This window comes from Lycorma delicatula, chromosome 8 (assembly GCF_047948215.1).
Source record: "Lycorma delicatula isolate Av1 chromosome 8, ASM4794821v1, whole genome shotgun sequence".
Taxonomy (NCBI): domain Eukaryota; kingdom Metazoa; phylum Arthropoda; class Insecta; order Hemiptera; family Fulgoridae; genus Lycorma; species Lycorma delicatula.
The window spans coordinates 77,180,546-77,207,086 of NC_134462.1; the positions used below are offsets into that span (position 1 = coordinate 77,180,546).

The 26,541-nt window shown below is 28.8% G+C and overlaps 1 protein-coding gene across 2 annotated transcripts in view; it reads left to right on the forward strand.

The window, feature by feature from the left end:
* Window positions 1–26,541, forward strand: part of fry (microtubule binding protein furry) — a 789,794-nt gene that overhangs the window by 36,990 nt on the left and 726,263 nt on the right. For both annotated transcript variants that reach the window (XM_075372343.1, XM_075372344.1), the window contains exons 11-18: window positions 682–906; window positions 1,760–1,903; window positions 3,454–3,682; window positions 5,657–5,865; window positions 9,902–10,037; window positions 13,018–13,188; window positions 16,311–16,506; window positions 20,045–20,221. In XM_075372343.1, the coding sequence (XP_075228458.1) occupies window positions 682–906; window positions 1,760–1,903; window positions 3,454–3,682; window positions 5,657–5,865; window positions 9,902–10,037; window positions 13,018–13,188; window positions 16,311–16,506; window positions 20,045–20,221 (1,487 nt within the window). The remainder of the gene's footprint in view (window positions 1–681; window positions 907–1,759; window positions 1,904–3,453; window positions 3,683–5,656; window positions 5,866–9,901; window positions 10,038–13,017; window positions 13,189–16,310; window positions 16,507–20,044; window positions 20,222–26,541) is intronic.

Here is a 26,541-nt window from a genome sequence, read left to right on the forward strand (position 1 = left end):
ATTTTTCTAATTTCAGTATTTCTAACTTTTTCTTTTGTTAAAGATTATGTTATTATAAAGGAAAAAGTTTTATTTCAATATTACAACATGGTTTAACATAGATTTTAATGAGGAAGATGAGATGGATTAAATAATATGAAAAAATGCCATATTCTTACAGGGAGTAACCTGAGACAGTTTAATCCAGAAGTTAGCATGCAAGTTGGTACATCAGTTTTCTTTGCTAATGATAGTTTACTTTACACAAAAATCCATCTCTGTGGCTTGTAATTAGTTTACTGTGTTCCCTTTTCTTTATGTCTCATAAAGGTACCTTGTAAAGGTTTTATTGATAATTCTTCTTATTAAATAATTGAAATTATTAATTTGTTAATTGCTAATAAATTATTTATACATTTTATTAATTTATGTATTCTTATGATTTTTAATTGTACATTCAAAAACTAAGCTTTTGTGGAGGTTTTAATTTCTGATGTTATATTTAAAGAAATTTTGTTACAATGCATTGATTTTCATATCTGTATTTAAAATAAAAGACTACGCAATTTTTAAATGGTGTTATCTTTTAGTATACAGAAGAAGCTTTTGCCTGATGTAACTGATCCTTTATGTCTTACATGGATATAATAAAATTGTTGAAAATATCTTTAAAAAAAAAATTATATTTTCATTGTTTTTCAGGAGAGACTGGACTTTGCTATGCGTGAAATAGTATTTGATCTATTGTCTGTTGGACGACCTATTAAAATAATATTAACACCTGAAAGAATGAGTATTGGTCTAAGAGCTTTTCTTGTTGTAGCTGATAGCTTACAACAGAAAGAAGGTGAACCTCCTATGCCTCGTACATCTGGTGTTTTACCTTCTGGTAATACATTACGTGTTAAGAAGACTTTCCTTAATAAGGTAATATTTTATTAAACATTAATGAAAAATCAGTTTATTATTTTCTGAATATAAATTTTTATATTTATAAATTTAAACATAGTATACTTGAAAAAGATTGTATTACTTTTAAAGTTTTCACATATATTTGAGTTTCTGATAACTGTTGTCAAAGTTCTGAAACTAAAGCACTAATAATGTAGTTTTTTTTTAGATTTATGGCTTAATGATTCGTATTTTATTTTTTAATTACTATGAAATTGCATTTATGAACATCTTTACAGGAGTACTTGATGGTTTTGTAAATTATAAGTATGATTAGTAACTTATAGTATAAGTTTTAATTAATCACACATTCTCATTCAGAAATTTTAACAAGTTACTCCTGTATGAATAAGTGATAAAACTTCCTATAGACCTTCATTCAACAAAGCTGCATAAGTGATATGGAAACTTTTGGAGTATATTAATCATCAGTTCGTAATTTACAAATGATGATGGGTTTACATCTGTTGATTTACCGTGCTATATTTTATATTATGTTTAATTATTTAAATGCTTAGTACACATTAGCTGGGGGCTAATTTATCAGCGCATAGTACTTTTGCAATTAGGTGAAAATGAGATAGGATCTTATTGTATTGTTTTATTTCTAATATTTATTTAATAAATTAAGATATTTTTACTAAACTTTGAATAAAAGATTACAATATAGTATTCCTTTAAATATTTTGTATTTTTTTTCATTTAACAAATTAATTTTAATTATCCGTGGTACATGAGGAAATCCTGTAGATAGATTTGAATACATGGTTATGAGCATTTTATTTTGATGTTTACATTAATTTCATGTTCTTTTCCTTTAATATTGTAGATGTTAACTGAGGATACAGCTCGTAGCATTGGAATGTCATCATACTTCCCTCATGTCCGTCGTGTATTTGTTGATATTTTAAGAGCACTTGATGTTCATTATGGTAGACCATTGATGATGACCAGCACACAGAATGTTAATAAGGTATTATTGATAATTCTTCTTGTTAAGTAGTTTTATTTTATTAATTTATGTATTTTTATCATTTTTTTAATTACATTTAAAAAACTAAGCCTTTTAAAGAAGTATTTATTTTTGATGTTATATTTAAAGAATTTTTATTACAGTGCATTGATTTTCATATCTGCATTTAAAATAAAAGATAACACATTTTTTTAATTGTGTTGTCATTTAGTATACAGAAGAAGCTTTTGCCTGATGTACCTGATAATGTGTTTTGACAGCTCATGGCTTTTACTCCCTTTAATTACAGCATCTAGTTGTAATATTTCTGGTGGCATAAACACTTATCTAATGTTTTAAACAGTTTGATTTTTTAGAATGGGTGTGTATCAAATATATTTTTTTCACAATAATTCATATTTCTTCTTGAATTATCATAATTGATTTGACTGTTGTTTTCTGCCCTTCCTAGCATTGTCACTCAATGCTAGGAAGGGCAGAAAATTAATTTGCCAAGCAACTAATATATAATTATGATAAAAAATTTATTAAATTAAGAATTTGAGAGACAGTCCAAAAATAATTTTCAATTATGAAAAATTGGTAGAAAGGCAAGAATGTCATTGATTTTTCAATGATTGGAAGGTAGAATTATTAACAAGATCCACAATTTGTTTTATGTATAATAAATATTATAAGATATTAATATTATAATACTAGTAAACTAGACCCCAACAAGTTTCCACAGTATTCTCTGTAATGATCTGAAAATGTTGCTTGTTTCAAAAATTTTGTCTGCAGATCAGAAAGAAACTCACATGCCACTATTAGGAGACCTCATCACTATGACTGATCAAGATCAAATTTTTTTTGAGCAAGATTGCAAAATGAGAGACACGCAAGATGATTTTTATATGAGTCACAGTTAAAACATCGGTCATCTCCACAGTCACAGAAATTTTGTTTAAAATGTAGCAAAGAAAATGTTATGGAGATTTTTTTAAATTTACAATGTATTATTCAGTACAAATTATTCCTACTACAGGCAGTGAATAAGGAAATGTAAATAAATATCCTTCATTGCTTATGGGATGCAGTAAAAACAAAGAATCCTGAAAAATGAGAAACAAAAATTGGATTCTTTGCATAACAATGCACTGGCATATTAATTTATGCTTGTGAATGAGTACCTGCATGACATAATGTAGCAACTGTGTAAATCCTCCACACTCTTCAGATTTGACGTCAGTTGATTTTTACCTGTTTCCTTGCTTGAAAAGTGCTCTGAAGAAGAAAAGACATAAAATACCAATGAGATGTAGTCAATGAAACAAAGCATCTGAGGACGGTATCTCAAAATGGGTCCCAGGAATATTTCCAATAACCTTTTAGATGTTGGAAAAAAATCTGTGGCTATCAGAGAACTCAAAAATGTTTTCATATAAGCTGTTTTTGAAAATTAAAGTAATTATGGGTACATTTTGAACCTTCTTTGTATATATAATTAAGTGATGAGAATTGGTGGTATTTATCTAAGATTTTAATACTTATTTTATTATTATTTTCCGTAGGAACCAGATGAAATGATAACAGGTGAAAGAAAACCTCGAATCGATCTATTCAGGACGTGTGTAGCTGCAGTTCCACGTCTTATTCCTGATGGTATGACTGGTGCTGAATTAGTTGATCTTTTAGCTAGATTGACTGTACATATGGATGAGGAATTACGTGGACTTGCTTACCAAAGCCTACAAACCCTTGTTATCGATTTTCCTGATTGGAGACAAGATGTAATACTTGGTATGACATTAGTATATCTATTTTTTTTATTACTTTGTTAAATATTTTATTGATATATATATGTTAAAACAAGTGGTCCATCTAGAAATAACAAAGATGGACCACTGAATGTGAAATTAGGAGGAGAAAAGATTATGGAGGTAGATTGTCCAAGTTTCACTTGGACAATCGGAGTATCTGAGAAGAAAAGATTACAAGCTTTTAAAATGTGGTGCTATAGGAGAATGTTAAAAATCAGATGGGTGGATAAAGTGACAAATGAAGAGGTATTGCGGCAAATAGATGAAGAAAGAAGCATTTGAAAGAAGCAAAAGAGACAGACTTATAGGCCAGATACTAAGGCATCCTGGAATAGTCGCTTTAATATTGGAAGGACAGGTAGAAGGAAAAAATTGTGTAGGCAGGCCACGCTTGGAATATGTAAAACAAATTGTTAGGGGTGTAGGATGTAGAGGGTATACTGAAATGAAACGACTAGCACTAGATAGGGAATCTTGGAGAGCTGCATCAAACCAGTCAAATGACTGAAGACAAAACAAAAAAAAATGTTAAAATAAGTCAAACAATGTATTTTTATAAATTAGTTCTTTTGAGGATGTATACCCTAAAAACACTTGTTTCTGAGCTATATTGCATCATTAAGTTCAGTGTACTTGTTGAATAGTTGAGTTTATTCAGCTATTCTGGTTGTTAGATCATTCAGTTTCCCAGTGACTCATTACCAAATAATAGATTTGCAGTGCTGAAATTAATGAAATGCAATGTCTTCTGTGATTTTACTCCTAATACCAATATTACCATTTGTTGTTCAGTCTTTTTTTACTAGAGAGAAATTTAGTTGGAAAATATATATGATTAAAACAATGATAATTAAATGTGACAGAAAAGAAAGGATGAAGAGAAATTAAATATTAAAATGGGGAATTCAGTATACCAGAAGTAGAAGAAATTTGTTTTGTTGGTAGTAAAATTACAGAATATTGAAAAAGCATTGCAGACATAAAAAGAAAAATGGCACAAGCAAGCAAAGTTTTCATGGAAAAAAGAAGTCTACTATTATCATATGTAGATCTAAGAATTAGAAATTCTTAAAAATATGTGTGAAATGTTGGTTTATGTAAATGAAGGATGGACAGTGGAAAAACAGAAAAGAATAGAATAAGTCCTTCAAACTGTAGTGTTACAGGAGATTGTTAAAGATTAGGTGGGTTGATTAAATATAACATAAAGAGGTTTTAAGATATGTAGGTGAGGAAAGAAATTTATGGTATAGAGATGAATTAGGTTTATAGGCAAGTATTACACATTAATTTGGTGATAGAGACATATGTAGAAGGCAAAAACTATAAATAAAGACAAAAATTGAAATGTATAAAACAAGTAATTAAAGATTGTAGAATTTAGGGTAAATACATTAAGGGTAAAAGATGAACAAGAACAGAAGGCATGGAGAATAGCCAGTGCTATGATCAAACCAATCAACTGATTAATGACTAAAAAAAAAGAAAAGTTTATGGTATGATAAATTACATGATATTTCTTTTTTTATTTGCATATCAGAGCCTATAAAATTGTTGTAAGTATTGTCAAATGAACTTAAAATTTGTTTGGTATCATGAAAATGTTATCCTATGTTTAATTCATAAATAAAGGTGAATGTACTGAAAGTCTGTAAAAACTTTCTGTATAGTCAAAACCTGTAATATGGAAATTATAATTACACAACCAGCAGAACTGTTTGACCCAATATTGACTGATACGGAGTATTTTAGGCTTAACGTGAAAAATTATATATTAAATATTATGTAGCACTCATTTTTTCATATTAGAAGTTTTTTATTTAATTATTTTACCAATCTTGGAGTTATTGTTTGGTTACTTATTAAAAAATAAAATTTGGATTATCAGTCGTATATATTTTTAACCTAGATTTATGATTTTTAAACAATTTTCTTCTGTTTTTTTGTTTTTCAGGATTCACTCAGTTTCTTGCCAGGGATGTTCAGGATACATTTCCACAACTTCTTGATAATGGTTTAAGGATGCTGTTGCAACTTCTTACTAGCTGGAAGAATGCTGTAAATCCTGGTGCAAGACAATCCAAAGATGATACTATTAGGAATACTGGTATCAATTCAAGACCAATACGTTCTGAACAACCACTACATCAGCAGCAGCAACCGGTACTTAGATTACCATAATCAGTATAAGGCTTCAGTTATCTTTGTTAAATGTTTCATAATAATTTATTTTTACAGTTTCATATATGATTTGTTAATCTAAATAAGTGTATGTTTAAATTCAGGCACTTTCTTTCTTTCTTTTTCTTGTTTAGCCTCCGGTAACTACCGTTTAGATAATTCTTCAGAGGATGAATGAGGATGATATGTATGTGAGTGTAAATGAAGTGTAGTCTTGTACATTCTCAGTTCGACCATTCCTGAGATGTGTGGTTAATTGAAACCCAACCACCAAAGAACACCGGTATCCACGATCTAGTATTCAAATTCAGGCACTGGAAGCCTGTTAAGTAACTGGACGTTATTTATGCAATAAATGTCCAAAGTAGTTATAATAAATATTTTGATTATTAAATTATAGTGACAGTAGTTATGCTTTAAATTTCCCATGGTGGTTAAGCATTAGCTTTCCCATGTGGGAGGTTGACACTAGTGGAACAGAAAAAATTAGATGATGTAAAAGTCATGCCACCCCCTAACATTTGTGTAGGGTGGAGGGAATCATATGTAGCTGAATAAATCAATTTAAATTCTTGAGTTGTGATGCAGTGTTGTTTGGAAGAGCATCATGCTTTTCCAGTGGAAGCATTCTGTAAACATCTGTTCCGCTATTGTAATACAAGTTTTTTAAATCTTGACATTGGAAGGAATGGAAAGGTTTCCACATACCAAACAATATTGAATTGGGTCAGACAATTCAGGTTGAATGCATCCATTGTCAACAAGAAGCCCTCAAATATAAAATATATGTAAATATATGTAAAATATATGGAGAGTGGCAGAAGCCTTTCAGCGTAGTTCTGTGTTCCACTTGTCACCATTCAACCACCTTACAGTTAACTTGTGGATCTGTTGGTTACATCTTACATGAGGATCTAATGTTCCATCTCTATAAAATTCAAGTAGTGCAACTCCATCTCATGATTTGAATTTGCAGACAATTGCAGGAAATTTGAACGTTTTTAGGCAATTTGCTGGATCACCTGCTAATATATGAAGTACATTTTCATCTAAACAGATATGTTAACAAATAGAAATTCAGATACTGGGCTGCAGAGAACCCACACATATTGGATGAGAAGTCACTGCACAGTGAAAAAATTACAGTATGGTGAGGTGTTAGTGCGTTTGGAGTGATTGGGCCATATTTGTGTGAGAGTGCTAATAGCACAGTCTGTAACAGTCACATTGGATCGATATGGGGTGCTGTTGTGAACTTTTATCTGTAACAAACTTTGCCAGTGTCATGTTGACATACACCTGGTATGGTTCCAACAAGATGGTGCTACCATCCACATAGCACGAATTCCATTTCATCCAAGAAATGTTTCGCTAACATGTCATCTCTCATTTTGGAGATGTTGCATGGCCTTCCCGCTCACCTGATGCATCAGCATGAGATTTTTTCCTGTGGGCCATTTGAAAGAGAAAGTTTACACAAACCGATCTGACAGTATACAGGAACTGAAAGATTTTCTCTGAGCAGAAGTTCCCGCACCTAGTCAAAATCATTTACACGAGGTTTGTAAATAAAGTAATAAGACTAGTTTTTCTTTGGCAGCCAAAGTGGCAACACTGTAAATTTACTAGTAAACATGTGGTTATATGAACAGCTGATTTATATTAGATATTAATATTTTTAGTCTGTTGTCACAGGAGACGTAAACAAACTTTTCGTGAAAGAAGTTTTTGTTGTGCATTATAAAAATGAGTGATACTACTAATTATCAGCAACTTTGTGCAATGATGTTTTGTGTTAAACTCTGTTAGAATACTACTGAAACTTTTTCAAAATTAAAAAGGGTGTATGGAGATGATGCTCTGTCACGAGTGCAAGTTTTTAGCTGGTTTAAAACATTGACCGGGAATCAGTTGCAGATGATCCACACTCTGGAAGACTGTTAATGTCATAAAGTGACAACAATGTTGAGCAAATCGGAGACTTGATATGGTACGACTGGCGATTAACTGTCAGAATGATTGCAGAACAAAATTTGAACCATACTACAGTCCATCAAATTTTAATAAACGAATTGAACATGAATAAAGTTTATGCCAAAATTTGTCCCAAAAAACCTCACTGTTAAAAAGAAAAACAACAGGGTAGAAGTTTGCCATGATCTTTTAGGGCAAATTGAAACTGATTCTGATTTTCTAAAAAATGTTATTACTGTTGATGAATCTTGGGTGTTTGAGTACGACCCACAAACAAAACGCCAGAGCAAGGAGTAGCACATTTCAAACTCACCACGTCTCAAAAAAGCAAAAATGAGCAAATCAAAACCATGCTAATTTGTTTCTTTGATAATAATGGCATTTTCCATAAGGAATTCTTGCCTACAGGACAGACTGTAAATCAATATATTTACCAGAAATTCTTGAAAGACTACGGAAAAGAGTTACCTGTGTGAGACCAGCCGTCAAAGATAACTGGATGCTGCATCATGACAGTGCAGTCACACTGCACTCTCAATTAATTAGTTTTGGAAAAAAAAACATTCCTGTAATTCTTCAACCACCATATTCACCTGACTTGAGTCCCTGTGACTTTTTCCTGTTTCCAAGTTTAAAAAAACACCTCAAAGGACACCATTTTCAAACAGTAGAAAACATTTTAAAAAATGTAACCGACCATCTGAAGGATAATCCGGTTTCTGAGTTCCAACACTGCTATGAAGAGTGGGAAAACCATTTGAAGCATTGTGTGGCTTCCCAAGGGAACTATTTCGAAGATGATAGAGTCCATGCATAATTGGATTGTAAATAAAAAGATTTTCTGAACCAGTCTCATTACTTTATTTACAGACCTTGTATTTTAAAACTAATGACTTTTAAATATCGTCCCCATTTACCATTCTCTTGGGCTCATTTATAATACATCCTAGTCTGGGTGGATATAACAAGCTAAGGATACACATTTTATGGACAAGGTATATAGTTATATCACTTGTAGTTATATACTTGTAGAGTTATTGTTTTATATCCCAGTAGTTATATCTGTAGGCAATTGCCTACAGATCCTGAATCAAGAAACCTGCTTAAAATTTGTATAAACTTAAATACTCACACAAACCAATCATTCATTCAGCAGTGTTGTTGGTCCAGTATTTTATGAAAACATTGTCAACTCTTGAAGTTTGTGTTATTATTGAACAGTCCATGTTTGTGCATTGAAGTTTCTCCAAGACAGGTAACCATGCTATTCCTCCAATAACATAATAAATATATTAAAGGCTTCTTCCAAAAACAAAAAATTTCCAAAGGCTTACAGCTGGAAAGTCCCACTCGCTGAACTTCTGCATCTAGTTTCTTTGGCAACATCAGAATACTGTATACCAAAGTAATCCTTAAAAATTTGAGCTTCCATCAGAAGAATCACCCAAGCTGTACAGAAAATTTCTTTAAGAATATTGCTGTAAGAAACATGTTTTATTGACGACATTCTATATAAGCAAAATTGCAGTCACTGCCAGCATATTCTGTAAGGTAAGGTAATTCTTTTGGTGGCATTATATTTGTCCCTGCAATGTACAGGGGTGTATGATAAAATTGCAATAAAACACCTTTGTCACAGAAAAAAAAAGTTACTGAGTTAAAGAATTTTAAATTATATAAATAAGTATAAACTTAATTTCATTCCTTGATTATATATCTGTGATTGTTTCAATATTAACAACTTAATCACCAAAACACAGTAACAGACAAAACCTAAAAACACTAATATCAATAGTTGACTTTCATGGGATCCTGCATCATCAGTTGGTACACAAATTTTATAATTACATAAAAAAAATATTAAAAAACTTAAAATTTAGAAAACAACTATTACTGACAATATCTGTATAAACAACGCAACTTCACTCAAAACATGTTGATGAATTATTTGAATGCTCATTTACTTTATAGTATTTCACTGTAATTTTGATGTTGTAACCTTTTTAAGATGTTTTATTTATTATTTCAAATATTTTGTTTTTAGAGAGTGGAACCAGTGTCAAGTGTTTTACATCAAGTTGAAGGTTTAGCTCTTGTAATGCTGTGCAATTGTAGATTATGTCCACGTCGTCTTACTGTACATATACTGAGAGAGTTGAAAGTATTGCTAAAAACATTAGGTAATCATAATTTTAATTCACAAAATTAGACATTCTTGCCATATGAAGTTGGTTTGGTTACCTTTATAAGAAAGTACTTTTCCCTTTCTCTTTTAACTTTTATTTGTGATAATTGACTATGAAAGGCTTTTGGAAGAAACCTTTCAATTAACTTCTTATTTCATCATGGTACTAAACAAAACTTTTGTAAAAAATATTTTTGTGTATTTCTCAGTTGATAATGTACAAGGTTTTGAAGAGATATTTTTATAGTACAGTGCTGTTGTGAGGTTGATTTGTCTTTACTCTTATTCTATTTTATTATGATTTATTTAAAAAAAAAAAATACTGAATTACTAACTTCTTTTGTTTTTTTTTTAATAATTTTTTCCACTCATTTTTTAAATTTATGTTGGTTTTCAATTGTTAATATTCCAAATACTCACTGTTTAGCTGTACACAATGTCTAAAATTTGTGTAACTGCTTTATTCTGTGCAGGGAACTGAAGGTGGGGCTATTTTTATTTCCTTGTACAAAGTAAAGGAGGTATTGTGATGGTGAGAAATTTTGGTTTTCAGATTTCAACTGAAATATCCATTTTGACTAGTTTCGGTGTGATGCCTGTACGTACATATGTGTGTATGTATCTCACATAACTCAAAAACGATTAGCCATAGGATGTTGAAATTTTGGATTTAGGACTGTTGTAACATTTAATTGTGCACCTTCCCTTTTGATTGCAATTGACTGGACCAAAAGTGTCCAAAAAAGCCCAAAATCCAAAAATTAATTTTGGATTTTTTCTTAACTGCAGTAATAAGCTCTCATTGAGAGCTTTTCAATGGTTTATTATAAGTGGTACTTTTCATTGGTTCCAGAGTTATATCGAAATAAAATTTTAATTAATGAAATATTTGGATCTTACAAGGGGAAGGCACATTGGTTCATCTCCTTTTTTTAACTATTTTTTTTTTTAATTTAAATATTTTTATTTATTTATAATTATTAATCTCTGATTATATAAAAAAAATGTTACAATAAATAGTAATTTAATAATAACAATAAAAATATGGAAAAATATCAGAAGTTATTAATGAAATAAAATTTTATGTACTTTTCATGTTAAAAATATGTGTACATGTAATTTAATAGGCATACAAGGAAGTCAGTTGGTGTTCACATCAGATTTTTATTTATATGGTAGATTATTAAATACCATAATAATAGGCTGAAAAATAATTTTTTCAGCCTAATGACCTCTCCTCCTATCTGAATTTCAGGTAGGGAAGAGGCTATTAATTTGATGATCAGCTACAAATAAAGGGATAACCTGTGTAAGCAACTTGTGGATAGGTAGTGGCAGTCTTTGAGGCATGGGGTACTGCTCAAGGACAATGAGCCATGCAACTGTAAAATACCATATGCTGAAAAGGATGCATGTCAGGACCAGTAAATAAACTGACAAATTTGTCATTTACAGTGATGCAGGTTGAGTCAGCAGCAACAGCAGTGCACAAGAATACAAATCCTCTGCAGTTTGCAATCCTAATTTTAACACTGGATCAGGGCACCCAGGTTCCACTCAGCACACAGTCTCAGTAGTTGCAAGATGGCAAAAAAAACAGTGTATGACTCTTCTAAATTGTAACAAGAAGTCCGAACCCATCATCACTATGCATAGTGGCATGGGGCAAAGTTCTGGAGAGCCCCAATCATCATGCTCGAGGGTATTAGAGTCTTCTAGAAACTGTATGCGCAAATTACAAATCAAACGATAAAAATACATACAGTGCATGCAAATTAATCTGAAGACAGATGTTATTTAATAAAAAGTAGCTTTATTTGGAAAAAATCACACTTGTACAATTTGTGAATATGTAGTCATTAATATGTCCTTTATTCTTAATCATTTCATGTACATGATTTGGCATCAGTTTAACAAGTGTACTACACATTTTTTTGATTTCTGCATCATGAAACATATTGATATAATTGCTGTAATGAGGTCAATTTTTGTGGTACAGTTCATTTTTGAGAGTTGTTTTTTGACTTGCTCAAAAATTTTCAGTTGGGTTTAAGTCTGGGGAGTTTCCTGGCCACGGGAGCTCTTTAATGTTTTATTCTTTAAAACCTTTTCCAGGTTTTTGGCAGTATGGCATGGCATCAAATCTTGTTGAAAACACCCCATTGCCTTGTTTAGTCGATTAGTTTTGAAGTTGTGTCACAACCCTTTACTACAGAATCTTAATATATCCTCAATTTTCAACATATCATGTAAGTAACAAACAAGGGCCTTCAAATGCAAAATTTTTATGTAAATTAAGGCAAATGTTATTTTTTATGGAAAACATATATTTTTCCAGTTTTCTCTGGTGCAGTTAACATTTGTTTTGGCCCACAAGAGCCTTTTTTTTTGCAAATTGCTGATGTTGAAAGCTCCTTCTTAGCTGGCTGATGATGACCTTTCCATCCAACTGCAAGAAGTCAGCATCTAACAGTTGTCACGTGTAAATCTGTTCCACTGGCTCTGATCTCGATTTAAGTCCACAGCAGATAATTTTGACTAGCTGTCAAGATCTTTACCATATTGTTTCCTTTAATGTTAAGTGTTATTTTTCAGAATACCACTCATATTGTCGATGAACTGAAAATTAACATTGAAAGTTAGATTTTAAACATTAGTGAATATACAGTATTAAAAGGAGCTAAGTAAGTTGTCAAGAAATGGGTTCTTATTGATGTTGCATTGTTAGAGGAAATTACTTTTGATGTTACATTAAAGACACATGACCTAAATATTTTGTGATATTAGTTTTATCTTGTGAAAAATAGTTTAAATATAAATTATAAAATTATGGGTTCTTTTTTCTATTTACTTTTATCCTGATTTAATGAAAAAGCCTTAGATACAAGATAAAGTAACTTTTATAACATTATTTTTTATTCTTTGTTGTAGAAAATGTTATTTTAGTTACTGATTTGTTATATGTATTTTCTTAGGTGGTTTTGAGGATGATCAGCCTGTTATTGATGTTGTTGATAGAAGTTGCACTGAAGTAATTGAAAAATGTTTAAGTGTGTTACCACCAGCTGAAAAAGCTGCTGCATTATCTGTTTCTAACATTGATCTTCAGTGGATTGCCGATAGAAGTTCTTCAGTCTGGACTGGAGGTATGAAATATGTGAAACATTTTTTTCTATTATAAAAGTTAGTAAATTAAAGAATCAGTACGTGTGGAGGAGGAACATGTATTGATTCTATAATTTTAATTGTTTATACAATTATTCATCTTAAATGACTCACCTGAGGCTTGTTTGTTTGTTAATTATATTATCATATGTCCATCTTTGTAAATTTTTTTAACTGCAATAGGTTTATTTTTATGTGCTGTTTATAAAATTTACATGTTGTTTATATCATTGTGTGTTATTTCTTGGAGGTGATTTGCAACCAATTCAGATACTATGCAGTTAATGTTTACGTCGTAGGTGAACATTTGTTCAGGTTTGGCCAGTGCAGTATTTAGTGCAGTTTATTTCTTTTACATTCTTGGGGTTTTGGTGTCCTTTTATGTAGACTTGTATATTTTGATGGTATTTTACTTTAAAATCATATTCATTCATGAATCATGAGAACTAAATGAAAAGGTAACTAAAAATAATTAGAGATGTTTAATCAAAGTTTTGCTTTTGAGTTAGTAACTCACTCTTGAATGTAATTATTTTTTATAAATTCTATTAAAATAGTTTGTTTAGTAAAATTACTACTTGGAGTTGAAATTTCCTGTCATCTGGGAAAATGTTTATATTGTAGTTATTCTTAACATAACTGTTCTTTATATTTTCAATAAAATAATTGGGAGATCTGTATAACATAAAAAATAATTATTCTTTAATCTGATGTTCTATACAGAGTGAGTCAAAAGTATGTGACATTTAAAAAAAAGTGTGGTATATTATTTTAAGACAAAAAAAATAGTATAAATAAAAAGTTGGTATGATTTCTGTATCCAAAATGGCTGCGGGATAAAGTTTGGATTTTAAAAAAATTACATTGATAATTTAGGGAAATGTTATTATTGTAAATAAATAAATTTATAAAAATTTGATTAAATGGATCAAATAAATTTATTTAAAAAAAATTATTTATTAAGCATAATGCTTACTTATTTACTTGCATTTCATTTTAATAAATATTTGAAATGTCCTCTTCCTGTTGTTTGACAATGTTTCAGTCGGTTGTAAAAGGATGTTATTGCATTATTCAATGGTTCCCTACTGATATTTTGTGCTGATTCTCAAAAATTTTGTAAATCATCAATATTGGGGCTTATTATGATAAGCCCCAAGATAAGGGGCTTAAAGATAATCTTTAAGTGGTCCCATGTTAATTAATCCAATGATGACAAGTCCTATGATCTCGCTGTCCATTCTATTTCATTCCTTCGGTCCATCCTTCCTGGCAAAAATGCATTTAAAATTTCACGTACCTGAAGACTGAAATGAGGTAGGACACCATGTTGTTGAAAACAAATGTTTTGAAAGTTTGGAATGGTATGGTGAAGAAGCAAAGCCGCACATTTCACTGGGTTTAAATTTCTATCAATAAATATAGGCCCTATCAGTTGTCCACCAACAATACCTGCCCTTATATTTACTTTGACTGGATACTGTGTATATGCCTTACGATGCCTATGTGGATTAGTATCACTCACTGTAGTATCGACTTAAGGAAATTTGCATTGCCATTTAAAAAAAATGTGGCCTTATCACAAAAAACTATGTTTAATAAATTATGATCTGCATAAATAGTTCATCATAATTTCACAGAACTCAAGTTTCAATCATAGTCACCTTTATTAATTTCTTGTACCAGACAAATTTTGAAGGGATTGAAATTTTCACTTTTTAATGTTTGAATCACTAAACGTATGACTAATGTTATGTTCTTGTGCTGCTGTTTAAGTTGAGGAATGAGGATTCTCAATAAGTTCTTGCATAATTTTCTAACAATTTATTGTTATTTATTGCAGATTTAGATCTTCCTGGTTTTCCCTTATAATTAATACTCCCTTTTTCTTCAAATTGTTTGATGGTTTTTGACATTCTACCTTTTTAGAGTTTAATGTTACACAATGTTGAACAATTCACAGACTTCATTATATGACCTAACTCTATCACCAAAGAAGCATTAAAAGTGTGACCCTTCTGTTTACTAAGTGACATGTTGATAGCAATGTTAGCAAGTAGCACAGAAGAAATTAATTCAGTAAAAAACAATTACAAAAAAGGTAAAAAAAGATGTAAATAACAAAAGTGGCTTACAGATGTGATAATGATAGACAAATCAATTAGCCAACCACAATAAATTTTTATAAGAAACTAACAGTGGAACTGGAATATTATAAATAGAATATTACTCAAAATTGAAGTAAGCTTCATTTTTTCTAACAATGGTAAGAAACCATCACTGAATGATACATATGATTAGGCGATGATATTTTTATTTATTTACTCATTAATTGGAACAAAAACAATTTTTTGGGTTAAAATTAAAAATTGTTTAATTAAAAAAAAAATTAATTATAACTTTTAAAATAAATTTTAATTCAATTTAATTTTTTTTACTTAATTTTATTATTTGAACTTACTAAATTTGTAATTTTCAAAATCCAAAACTTATCCCACCGCCATTGTGGGTACAGACATCTTACCAACTTTTTATTTATACTATTTTTCTTGCCTTAGAGAGACTTTTAAAATGATATAACAAACAAAGTGTGTTACCATCTAAAATATTTGAGTTACAATTCATGTGCCACCCCTCAAGAAGGGGGTTGAAATTATATTTCTCATCAAAAGGTATTAGCTGACTGATAACCTGAAAGTTACAGTATTCTATATGGAATGATCTTATAGTTGTTGAGAGGTTTCCATACTTTTGACTCGCTGTGTGAAAATCACTTTCAAACAATATTGCTACGTGCTTTTTTATATCCATTGTTTATCCTGTGCTGTAATGAAATAATAACTCTTTTTTCGGTATGAATTTTCTTTTAAGGGAAAGAAGAACAGCTTAAGCGATTACTTAGAGAAGGGTGGTTTAATAAAATTTAAGGGAACATGTTAAGACAATTTAGTTTCTGATGAATTTTATTTCACAAAATAAACATCATGTTAAATTTGGGCCAATAATTGTACATTATTTATATAATATATGATTTTATTTATGGTATAGTAGATTGCATATTGAAAAAATACATTACTGATTTAATATTATTTTAATGTTTTAGGCATTCAAGATGAAAGCTCCAGTATGAAAAGTGGATCATTATTAAATCTTAGTGGTCAAAATGATCCTTGGGCAATCTGTCTTTTTGGTTTTTTGGAAAGAGAATGTGTTCTTACTCATTGTCCTACTGCAGTTACACATGCATGGCCTATTGTTTATTCTCGATTACATTCATTATTCACTGTTATTGATCCAACGTATGTATTTAAAAAAAAAAATTACATAATTATACGTTTTTAATATAATGTGTAAATGATATAGTACTATTGTGATATAATAATAATATCCTAATAAATTGTAATATTATAATAATATCTTTTAAATTATTAATATTACTATGATATAGTAATATTATGTTTAAAACATGAATAATAATATATTTTACCTCAATGTAATATTCTATAAGTTAAACTAAAATAACAGTAAACAAATAAAAATAAAAAAAGGACTTAGGGGCTACAACCAGGCTCTCTTAGGGATTATACTTTTGTTTTAATCCTCTGTAGGTGGTGTATAATAGTATGTTATTCATCAAGCCTGCAATGATATCCATTAATGCACAAATGTGAAGTAAGTTATGACATGAGCCTTGGTGAGTGAGTGTTGTCGTAAACTTTACAGGAGTCATTAATGACCATTAAATTTTTCAAAAAATACCTTAAACAATACATTTCTGTGACAATAGGTTATTAATAAAAAGTTCTGCTTTTTTTTAACATCGATTGGTATTAAAGACATTTCTTCCTGAGAATGCGACATAATTAACAAAAGGATAGATATTGCAATAAAGAAACTTATCTATTGATACACCTGTACCAACTAGTTGGGATTAGTATACCTAATGGTATATACCTAGTTACCTATTGGTATACTTTCAAATTATCTTCTGTTTGCTAACTATTAAATTGGATTAAAATGAAGTTAAAAAACAGCTGATAAAATACATTTCTGTGACAATAGGTTATTAATAAAAAGTTCTGCTTTTTTTTAACATCGATTGGTATTAAAGACATTTCTTCCTGAGAATGCGACATAATTAACAAAAGGATAGATATTGCAATAAAGAAACTTACCTATTGATATACCTGTACCAACTAGTTGGGATTAGTATACCTAATGGTATATACCTAGTTACCTATTGGTATACTTTCAAATTATCTTCTGTTTGCTAACTATTAAATTGGATTAAAATGAAGTTAAAAAACAGCTGATACATTAAACAATACTTTATTCTGATTGGTCAGCGGTTGAAAAGTGTAGGATTTTGATTGGTTGAACACTATCATAATGAAAATCTTTATGAATAGGTTCCAGCTGCATAATTCAGATGTTATAATACAGCTATAGAAAAAAAAAAATTATTATTCAAGCGTAAACCTTTAATTAGTGACTTGCTGTATACTCTTTTTCCTGCATAGCCTATTACTTGGTTTTTCTATGTAACTCTTTAATACATGTATTTGCTTGCAACCTATTCTCAAGTAAGTTTGAGAGAAATTGCAAAATATATTCAATTGAAATATATTATTTAAAGATTAAATATACTTATTTAAATCCACCTTTGAATGAAAATAGTAAGAAAACTTTTACCTAATTCTTGGGCATTTGCATAATTAATATAACATTTCATAAAACATTGTTCACATAATTCTTTGTTACTGACTCTTAGATGGAAAAATAGGTGTCATTTTTCACAGTCATCAGCAATGGCCTATTTAAATACATACTTTTTTATTCATTCTTTGTTTCATTGGCCATGTTCTACTCAAATTTTTTATCAAATATAAGTTTGAAAAATTAGTCTGTTGAACCCGATGACAAATCTGAAAAAAATTATCAATTGTAATTTTTTTCTTTTTTGCAGTAGTTGGTCATTACAGTCATTATGATCTAATTACATAATCAACATTTTCATTTCTTGTATGCTCATTTCCAACATTCATGAATTGTTCCATTTCATGTAATAAGATTTACTGTTTATATTGTATTTTTTGATAGTTTCCAGAATTATCCCACAATAAATAAAAAGAAAGAAATAAGACAGAAAACTGAGTACATATGTATATTATAAACTGATCTTAGATTACTACAGGTGGTAGCCTGCTTGACAACCAATTTGTCTTTTGTTGTTGTTTATTTGTAACAGCTGTATGGTTTAAATTGTTAATATAATCTGTTTACTGTTACACTACTTACCCAAACAGTTATCATAAACCTATGAGTTATTTATTATTATAAGCAATCTCTGTTTGAAGTAGCCAAGTTTCAAGTTTACCCTAATAAGGATTTTTAATTTTTTTATTGTTAATTAGTGTAACATTTTATAGATAAGTTATTTTAAGTAAGAGTTATTTCTGTTTACATCCATTTGCAGTTTGTAAAATTCATTTATATATGGTTTACTATAATATCCTTTTTCACTTAAGTCTTAAACTATTTTCAGTTGTTATATCTGGATATTTTTGCGTTTTGCACAATTATGGAAGTTGAACAATACTTTTCATTGCATTGTGTTCATTAAATTTTTGTTTGTGATGAAATTATGAAAGTAAAATCTATTGAAAGACACAGTTTAAAAAAATAGTAATTCTATTCTGACCTAAGCTGTGGAAAAAATTGTACAGCTAACAATAGTATTGTCAATGTTGCATGTAAATGATTTGATAACGGTAAGCTAGAGAACTAATTGGTAGATTGTAAGTCCTTCCTCTAAAACTCTTAAGCTTTGAAATATATTATAGGGAATGCTAATAAGAGTTTAATGTCAGTATGCTGTGTGGATAAAATTAAATTAAATTGAATAGATTAAAATTAATTGAAGTATACTTGGCCATCGACACTGGGGATATGAGCGAATGGTTTATATTTCAATAGGGTCTTTCCTTATAGCTCAAGTTTTAGGATAGGAGAAGCTATTCCTTTAGTAACTTTATATGTGCACTTAGGTGGCTCTGTAATTTTGGGAAGGAAACAAATTTTACTTGCAACATATTAAATGATCACACGTAATTGATTAGTAATCTCATGCACCCATTGTGGTCAAAATGTCTCTGATATCCTGAGTGATTCTCGATAGAATGGATACCCATTGCCTGAAGAGAATCTCAAGCTTTTTTCTAGATAGTGTTAGGATGCTAAGATCTGTAGAACACTAGCTGTTATCTTGGTACTATCTGCAGAAAGTTGCTTTTGTCCCAACAGGGGATTCTGTTTTCTTTTCATGTCTGTAAATTAAATTTAATAATTGAAGTGTCTTCTTTGTAAAGCCCCAAAATCTGTTAAAATACAAATTACAACATCCCAATCTATACTTGGAATTAAATTTCTTTCTACTTTTTATCTGTTTAAGGAATTAGAATTTAGAGTTGTTGAAACTGAACAATTCTGTAACTTTTTGGAGATTGTTAATTAAAATGTTTGTATAATGTAGTTTCTCAAATTACTCTTTTGAATAATTATTATTTTTGGAATAACATTTTTAGTGACAACTTCTTGAGAGAATTAGTGGTATTTTGTTTTTTTAAAATATAAATTGTAACATCAAACATGTTATTTACATATTTATAGCCATGATTTTAAAGATAAAGAGATTCTTCATTATTTCATTGTACAGTAATTAAAATGAATTTTCTCAAATTAAAAGTAAATATATTAGACTGATTAATGTTTAGTAAGAATTCTAGTTTATTTGAGCAATACATTTTAATTAATTATTTATTTATTTAATGTCTGTAGGCCAGTAAGTGACAATAGAGCTTCATTGTTAAGAAGTTCTGCACCACCAAGAAAGCCTGTTAGTGAGCGTGACGCATATATGGTAGTATGGAGAAATTATGTCACTTTTGCAATGAGGGTTGTTCCACCTGCTCCTAGTCCTATTATAAGATGCGCTTCTCCTGATCTTAGTTTGAGGTAAATTTTTATAATTAATTAACTTTACATACATTTTTATAGAATGTTTGATCACAATATGTGAATAATATTAACTTGAAAATAAATCATATTTCTATAAAATATGCATGATCATCATCTGTTTTTTTTTCTGTGAGTGTGTGCGTGTGCGTGTTTTTATTGTGTTAATCACATAATTTTTTTATATATTTCTGCTCACGTTAACATTTCATAACTTAATTTGTTGGTGATATTACTCATCTTTTCTGATGTTTAGTAATACGATAGATTTATAATTTATTTTATAATGAAACATATTTTTTATTTTATATGTCATGATTTGTTAACTATTAAAAGTACATGTAGTGTAATTAGTGTTTTATAAGTCAATACAATAGTTTTAGACTTTACTTGTCCTTTAATAAAATCACTCATAAGTGAAATAAATCCTTTTCTTGTATGTAAAAGAACCACACACTAAATTATATATTGTTTGATAGTCATTTTTAATATAATCTAGAAAAATATAAAAATAAAAATTTATAAAACAGGTAACTGAGGATTTAGAATATAGAAAATATTGTGTGGTTAAAAGCTTAGATAAGTACAAAAAAGTGTACAAAAGTTTAGCCAATCAAATGACTGGTGACGCTTAATTATAATAATTTTTCTTATTTTGCCACTTTAGCTTGTAGAACAAATGTTTTATTGTAAAATAAAATATTTAGATAATACTTGGTCATAAATAAGATGGTAAAATTCAATTCTTTACCTCAAAGATTGTTAATGCTTTGGAACATCTCGGAGAGTAGATCTGGAAAATAAAGTAATGTGAAGAAAAGATAACACCAGCAGTCAATGTTCATGTTAAGTCCATTTGTGCACAATGCTATAATCAAATAACAGTGGATGTAGTTTCCATTTAGTTCAATAACTGTGTAATTTGGTTATTTTTACTTTTGACTTCAATAATCAGTGTTTTGGAAAAAATTATGATTGTGATCACAAATTGAAATTTATCAGTGAGACAGGCACCAATATTTCAGTTTTGGTTCAAGTTTGTTGGCTGTATTATTCCAATTTATATTAAACTTGAAGAATGACAAGTGTAAATTTCATGTGGGAAATTCTTAATAAAACTTATATTTACTAATAGAGTAAGATTATTAGTCAAATATGACATTTATCATAATATTTTTTTCATTAAAAAAAGAGGAAATAAAGTTCACAAAATTATAAATGTTTGCTTTCAAATTATATGGAAACTGTTTTTCCAGAGACCTATTTGGAGGTAATTATGTTGCTCCTTATTTAGAAGAATTATCTATGGAGCCTCTGATAATAATTAGTTCTGAAAAGTTCTTTAAAAAATATTCATCTATTTATTTGTTTAGTCACTAATAACTACAAGCTCATTATTATAGTTCTCCCTTTTTTTATGATGAAGTTGAGTTGGATTTCATTGATTTGATAGCAGTGTTTTAGAATGTGAAAAACATAAAATTCTATTTAGGTCAGTATGGTGTTAACTAAATTCTATATGACAAACTTATAAAAAGCTTTGAGAACTCATTTTCAATTCACTTCCTCTACCCATATTTCAGTAATTATGTCATACATATGTGATGTGTATTAGATTATGGCTTAGAACATTTTAAATAATTTAAAAATCAGGTGATTATTTGTTGGCTTTCTTTATTGTTTTATTATTCTTAAAATTTTTTTCAAAATGTAACTTGGTAATCAGGAAAAAATATGGATAAATTCTATATTATTCTTCATTAAGAGTAATTTTTTTCAAGCAATATTATAATTTATCATTTTGTAATAAAGTTTGTTCATACCGTTTCTTTTGAAAAATTTCAAATATAATATAATCTTTTTTTTTTAATTTTGAAGTGAATTTGGCTTTGTTTTATTCAAATTTTGTCCATTTGACACAAGGTGGAGAAACATATATTTACGTATATGCATTTTTTCTTTTGTGACTTACAATCACCGAAATTAACATAAATTGCTAAACATCTCAAAAGTTTAAAAGTGTATTTTGGAATTTTCTTTAAATCTGCAATTTATTCTAACTGGTTTGTATGGTAGTACCACTTTCCTCCTGCTATTAACTAATATATGAATCAATTAATTCGTTTTTTAATGAAGGTAAAATAAATAAATGTTATTAGTAGAAACATGATTTTGTTGATTAACGGTTTTTCCTAAGATCCAAAATTTGAAATCAGGCAGATGACGGCACTAACTGTTGAGCAATAAATGTAGCTGTGGTTAAATTTTTAATATGGAAGTGATAGTTATGTAAATATAATCATTGTTAATGATTCAATTCAATTACAATATATGTAAGCTTAATTTTAAAATTAAATATGAATTGTAATATTAATATTTTGATGTTGAATATATCTTTTTTCCTACAGTAGATGTAAGTATTTGAAAAATTAACAATATTTATTATTGCATAAATAAAAAGTTTATATATATATTTTGTGGTATGTAAATTTATGTGTGTGTTATGCAAAGTATATACAGGTACGTATCCATATGTACATAATTGTTTTTACATGAGTTACATAAATACATGCTTGCATGTCTTTGTGCAAATGTAAAAAGAAGAACATTTATGTATAGGCATGTGCATGTGTTTTGCCTTTTATTAAAGGTATTAAACATTCACACAATTGTGTTTTAATCTGCGATGTTATTAAAAAATCCATTAGTTAAGTAAATTAATGTAAATAGCTATATTTTTGTAAATGTGTACTTTTATTAACTTTGTATTAGTGTGGGTATTTTGTTTAATGGATATATGTAAACATGTTCATGTGGTTATTCAGTTTATAATTAAAGGAAATTTCTGTGCTTACAATATATATTAATTTTAGATTATTTTACTAAAATACTCTACCGATGAATATTTTGCTGATTTTTACATTATTCATTTTGGTTAGTAGGTAGAATAAATTTTATCAGTTCTATAACACATTTTTTAGTAAGTACTTCTTTATTACTTATCGTTCATTAAAATAATACTTGTATTTTATGTATTTGTCTACTTTTCAAGGTATAGTCAATGTTAATTTCTTAGTAGTTATTAATGATTACATGATGGGAACGGGTCAAAAGTGAAGAACCATTTCTTATGTATTTTAATAAAAAGTTTAGAACTTTTCACACTTTAAGTTTTATTATTATTAGCATGTACATTTTATTAAAGTACATTATTTAAATTAATCTATAGCTGGCAATTTTGACGATTTAATAAAAATATTTTGCCTTTTAATCAGTTAAGCATAGTTTGTTATTAAAAATAGTTATAATAGAAAGTATTTTAAATGTTATATTCAAGTTTTGAAATTTTATATAATGTTAACAAAAGATAAAAATTAGTAGTAATATTTTAATTTTGTTGGAAGTGTGTAGAAAGATGTGTAACATTTTAATAAATGTTTCTTTTTGCTGCCTAAGTGGGTATTAACAAAACTTAGGTTGTTATGTACAATAATTTTCAAAAGTAATCAGATATATTCTGATCTGTGTTGCTTGTATAAATATGAAATTTGTTGTTTATTTTCAATTTATTCTTCAGTTTGGTTGGACATTTGTTATAATCATTACATGCATAATGATATTAACTTCAGAATAATTTAGTGTAAACATTTTTAATCTATTTTAGTCTCATACTTTTCATTTTTTCATAAAAAAAACTACAGTTTCATGAAAGATAATTTTTCACCTTCTCGAGATAAATTCAGAAGTCATGGAGTTCTAAGTTAATGATTTAAATTATCCTAATCTCCCAAAGAGCCAATAGTTACTCTCAGAGTTGATCCTCTCTCACTGCATTACCTTTTCTTATCCTGGATTTCTTTTCCCTACATAGGCACCACAGGTTTTTAATCCAAGCCTGCTGTCACATTGGTTTCAGTTGTAGTAATTTATTCGCTTCATCTAATAATCATTGAATCAGATATGTATTTATTGATGCATGTAGAAATGATAACTACTTTTGGGCTTGTATAAGGATTCAGTCCTATTTTGAAGTTACACATGAACCTAACTAGGGTTGAGTTTTTTTTAAGTGAAGCTGGTCCTCCCTAAACAATCTTATAATTTATATAAATTTGCAATTATATAATTGCATATAAAAGTTTTAATTGAAAAACTATTCTAGGAAAAACTTAAAAAAAAATTATCCATTTTTATTTTTTAATATCTTAAAAAAAAATGATAGATTGATAACATTATGTAATAATTTTATAATTGATAATAAAATTAATTTAAACAAAAAGGAAACCTATTATTTAGATTATAAGATTTTTTGTCAAAAAAAGAAAAAAATTGAATTTATATAATTCAAGAAGAAGAAATACAGTTCAAGAATTAATACCATGTATACAAAAAATAATCTGTTTCTGTCAACCAAACAAATTTCAGATGTACATTTTACCAATAGTTAAATATGTGGTAAGGCAGAATAACAATGAGACAGCTTAAGTAATGTCACAAATAGACATTTATCTTCAAAGGAGTATAAGTGTTGAGATATCCTAGACCTAAATATGAGCTTCAACCCCATAAATATTACATAAATATCAAGTGCGTATTATCCAATTGTGATTATATGTAGTGTGTCATAAAAATGAATGGCGTAGTTTTGAGCAATGAAATGGTATAAGGCATTTTTAGATGGCGTAACATAGAAAATGAGCCACATTCTGGAAGAGCTTCCATATCATAAGCAGATAAGAAGTAAGAACCCTTGTGAATTCTGATTGAAGATTGAGAGTAAGAATGATAAATAGTAAATTAAATGTAAATGATTTTATTTATTACTGAATTTTAACTTAAGATTTTGTATGCAGAAAGCGAGTGCAAAGTTGGTTTAAAAAATATTTCAAAAATTGATCATCAAAAATAAAAAGTATTTGGACTTTCTGATATCCATCCAGAGTGATGGAAAGGTTTCATAAAAGTGTGATAAGGTATGTCTAATCATTGGTTTTTGTGTAGAATCCTGAACTAAATGCCAGTCAAGAGTGGCATCTTCATGTCCAACCAAGAAAACTAGAATAAGTAAATCTAAAATTAAATCTGTGCTTATTTTTTTCTTGAAAATGATATCTAAGATATTTTTTATAAGGAATTTTGACAAACTGACCATCAAAATTATTGTCATGTGTTTCTGAAAGGCTTCATTACAGCGTTGCAGATATTTGGATGATGCATCATGACAACCCCTTGTCACACACCAATTTGTTTCAGAATTTTTGACCAAGAAGGAAATTGCAGTGGTTCCACAGTAACCATCCTCTAAATTTTTGTGACTTTAATTTTTTAAAACTAAAAATTCTCCTCAAAGATCATCATTTTGGTAGTGTTGACAATATACAAAAAGTTACGATGGACCAGTTGAAAGCAATCCCATTAGAGGGCTTTAGCACTGCTATGAAAATTGGGAAGCAATGTCTCTAATTATGTGTTCCTTCTGAAGCAAATAAAAGTTATATTATTAATCTTATTGGTTATTTATTAAATATGGAGTTTTATAAAACTCTCATTCCTTAGTCTCATTCCTTACTACCTCACCTTGAAAAAATATGTTCATTTTTTTGTTGTTTAAATTGACTACCAAAAGTTCAGTTTTGTTAGGTGTTTTACCCTTTTAACTGTATTGGTAAATTTTAAGTTAAAAAAAACAAGAAAATTTTCAAAACTCAAAAATTAAACAGACATTGAAAAAATGTTTACATTTTAAAGTTTTTCAAAACTCTGTGTCGGTATGTGTGTAAAAGTGACTCTTGAACCATGAGTTAGGTACTGTTGATCTATGTCATTATTGAGAGTGATTTCTAAAACTTTCCCAGTGCATTCATACTGTGTATAATTTTATATGATATTGAACTACACTGTACTGTTGGGAAAACACTTGTTTGGAAGTTGAAGAAGATTCTTTTATAAAAATAATTTCCATTTTATGAAAAGGCAAAATGGGTAAAATATCTACAAGTTGGTTGAAATTCGTTATATACAGCTTATTTTTAAGTTTATGTTATATCATTGTTTAAATATAAACTGTAAAGGTTTACAGTTTATTTAAAAAAATACATAAGAAATAAAATTCATTTTTGTACATTGTTATGAAAAATAAGAATAGTTATATTTTATTTTAATCTGTATATTAAAATTTGTATTATAATCATGTTTTGTTTGCTCTGTTGCTTTAAAATCAGTATGTTGGATGGGTTATATTTATTTATTCATATGCAATAAGGTTCAGTCTGTTCATAAAGACTGCATATATTTTTTTCAGTGTTATGTTGCAATCATGT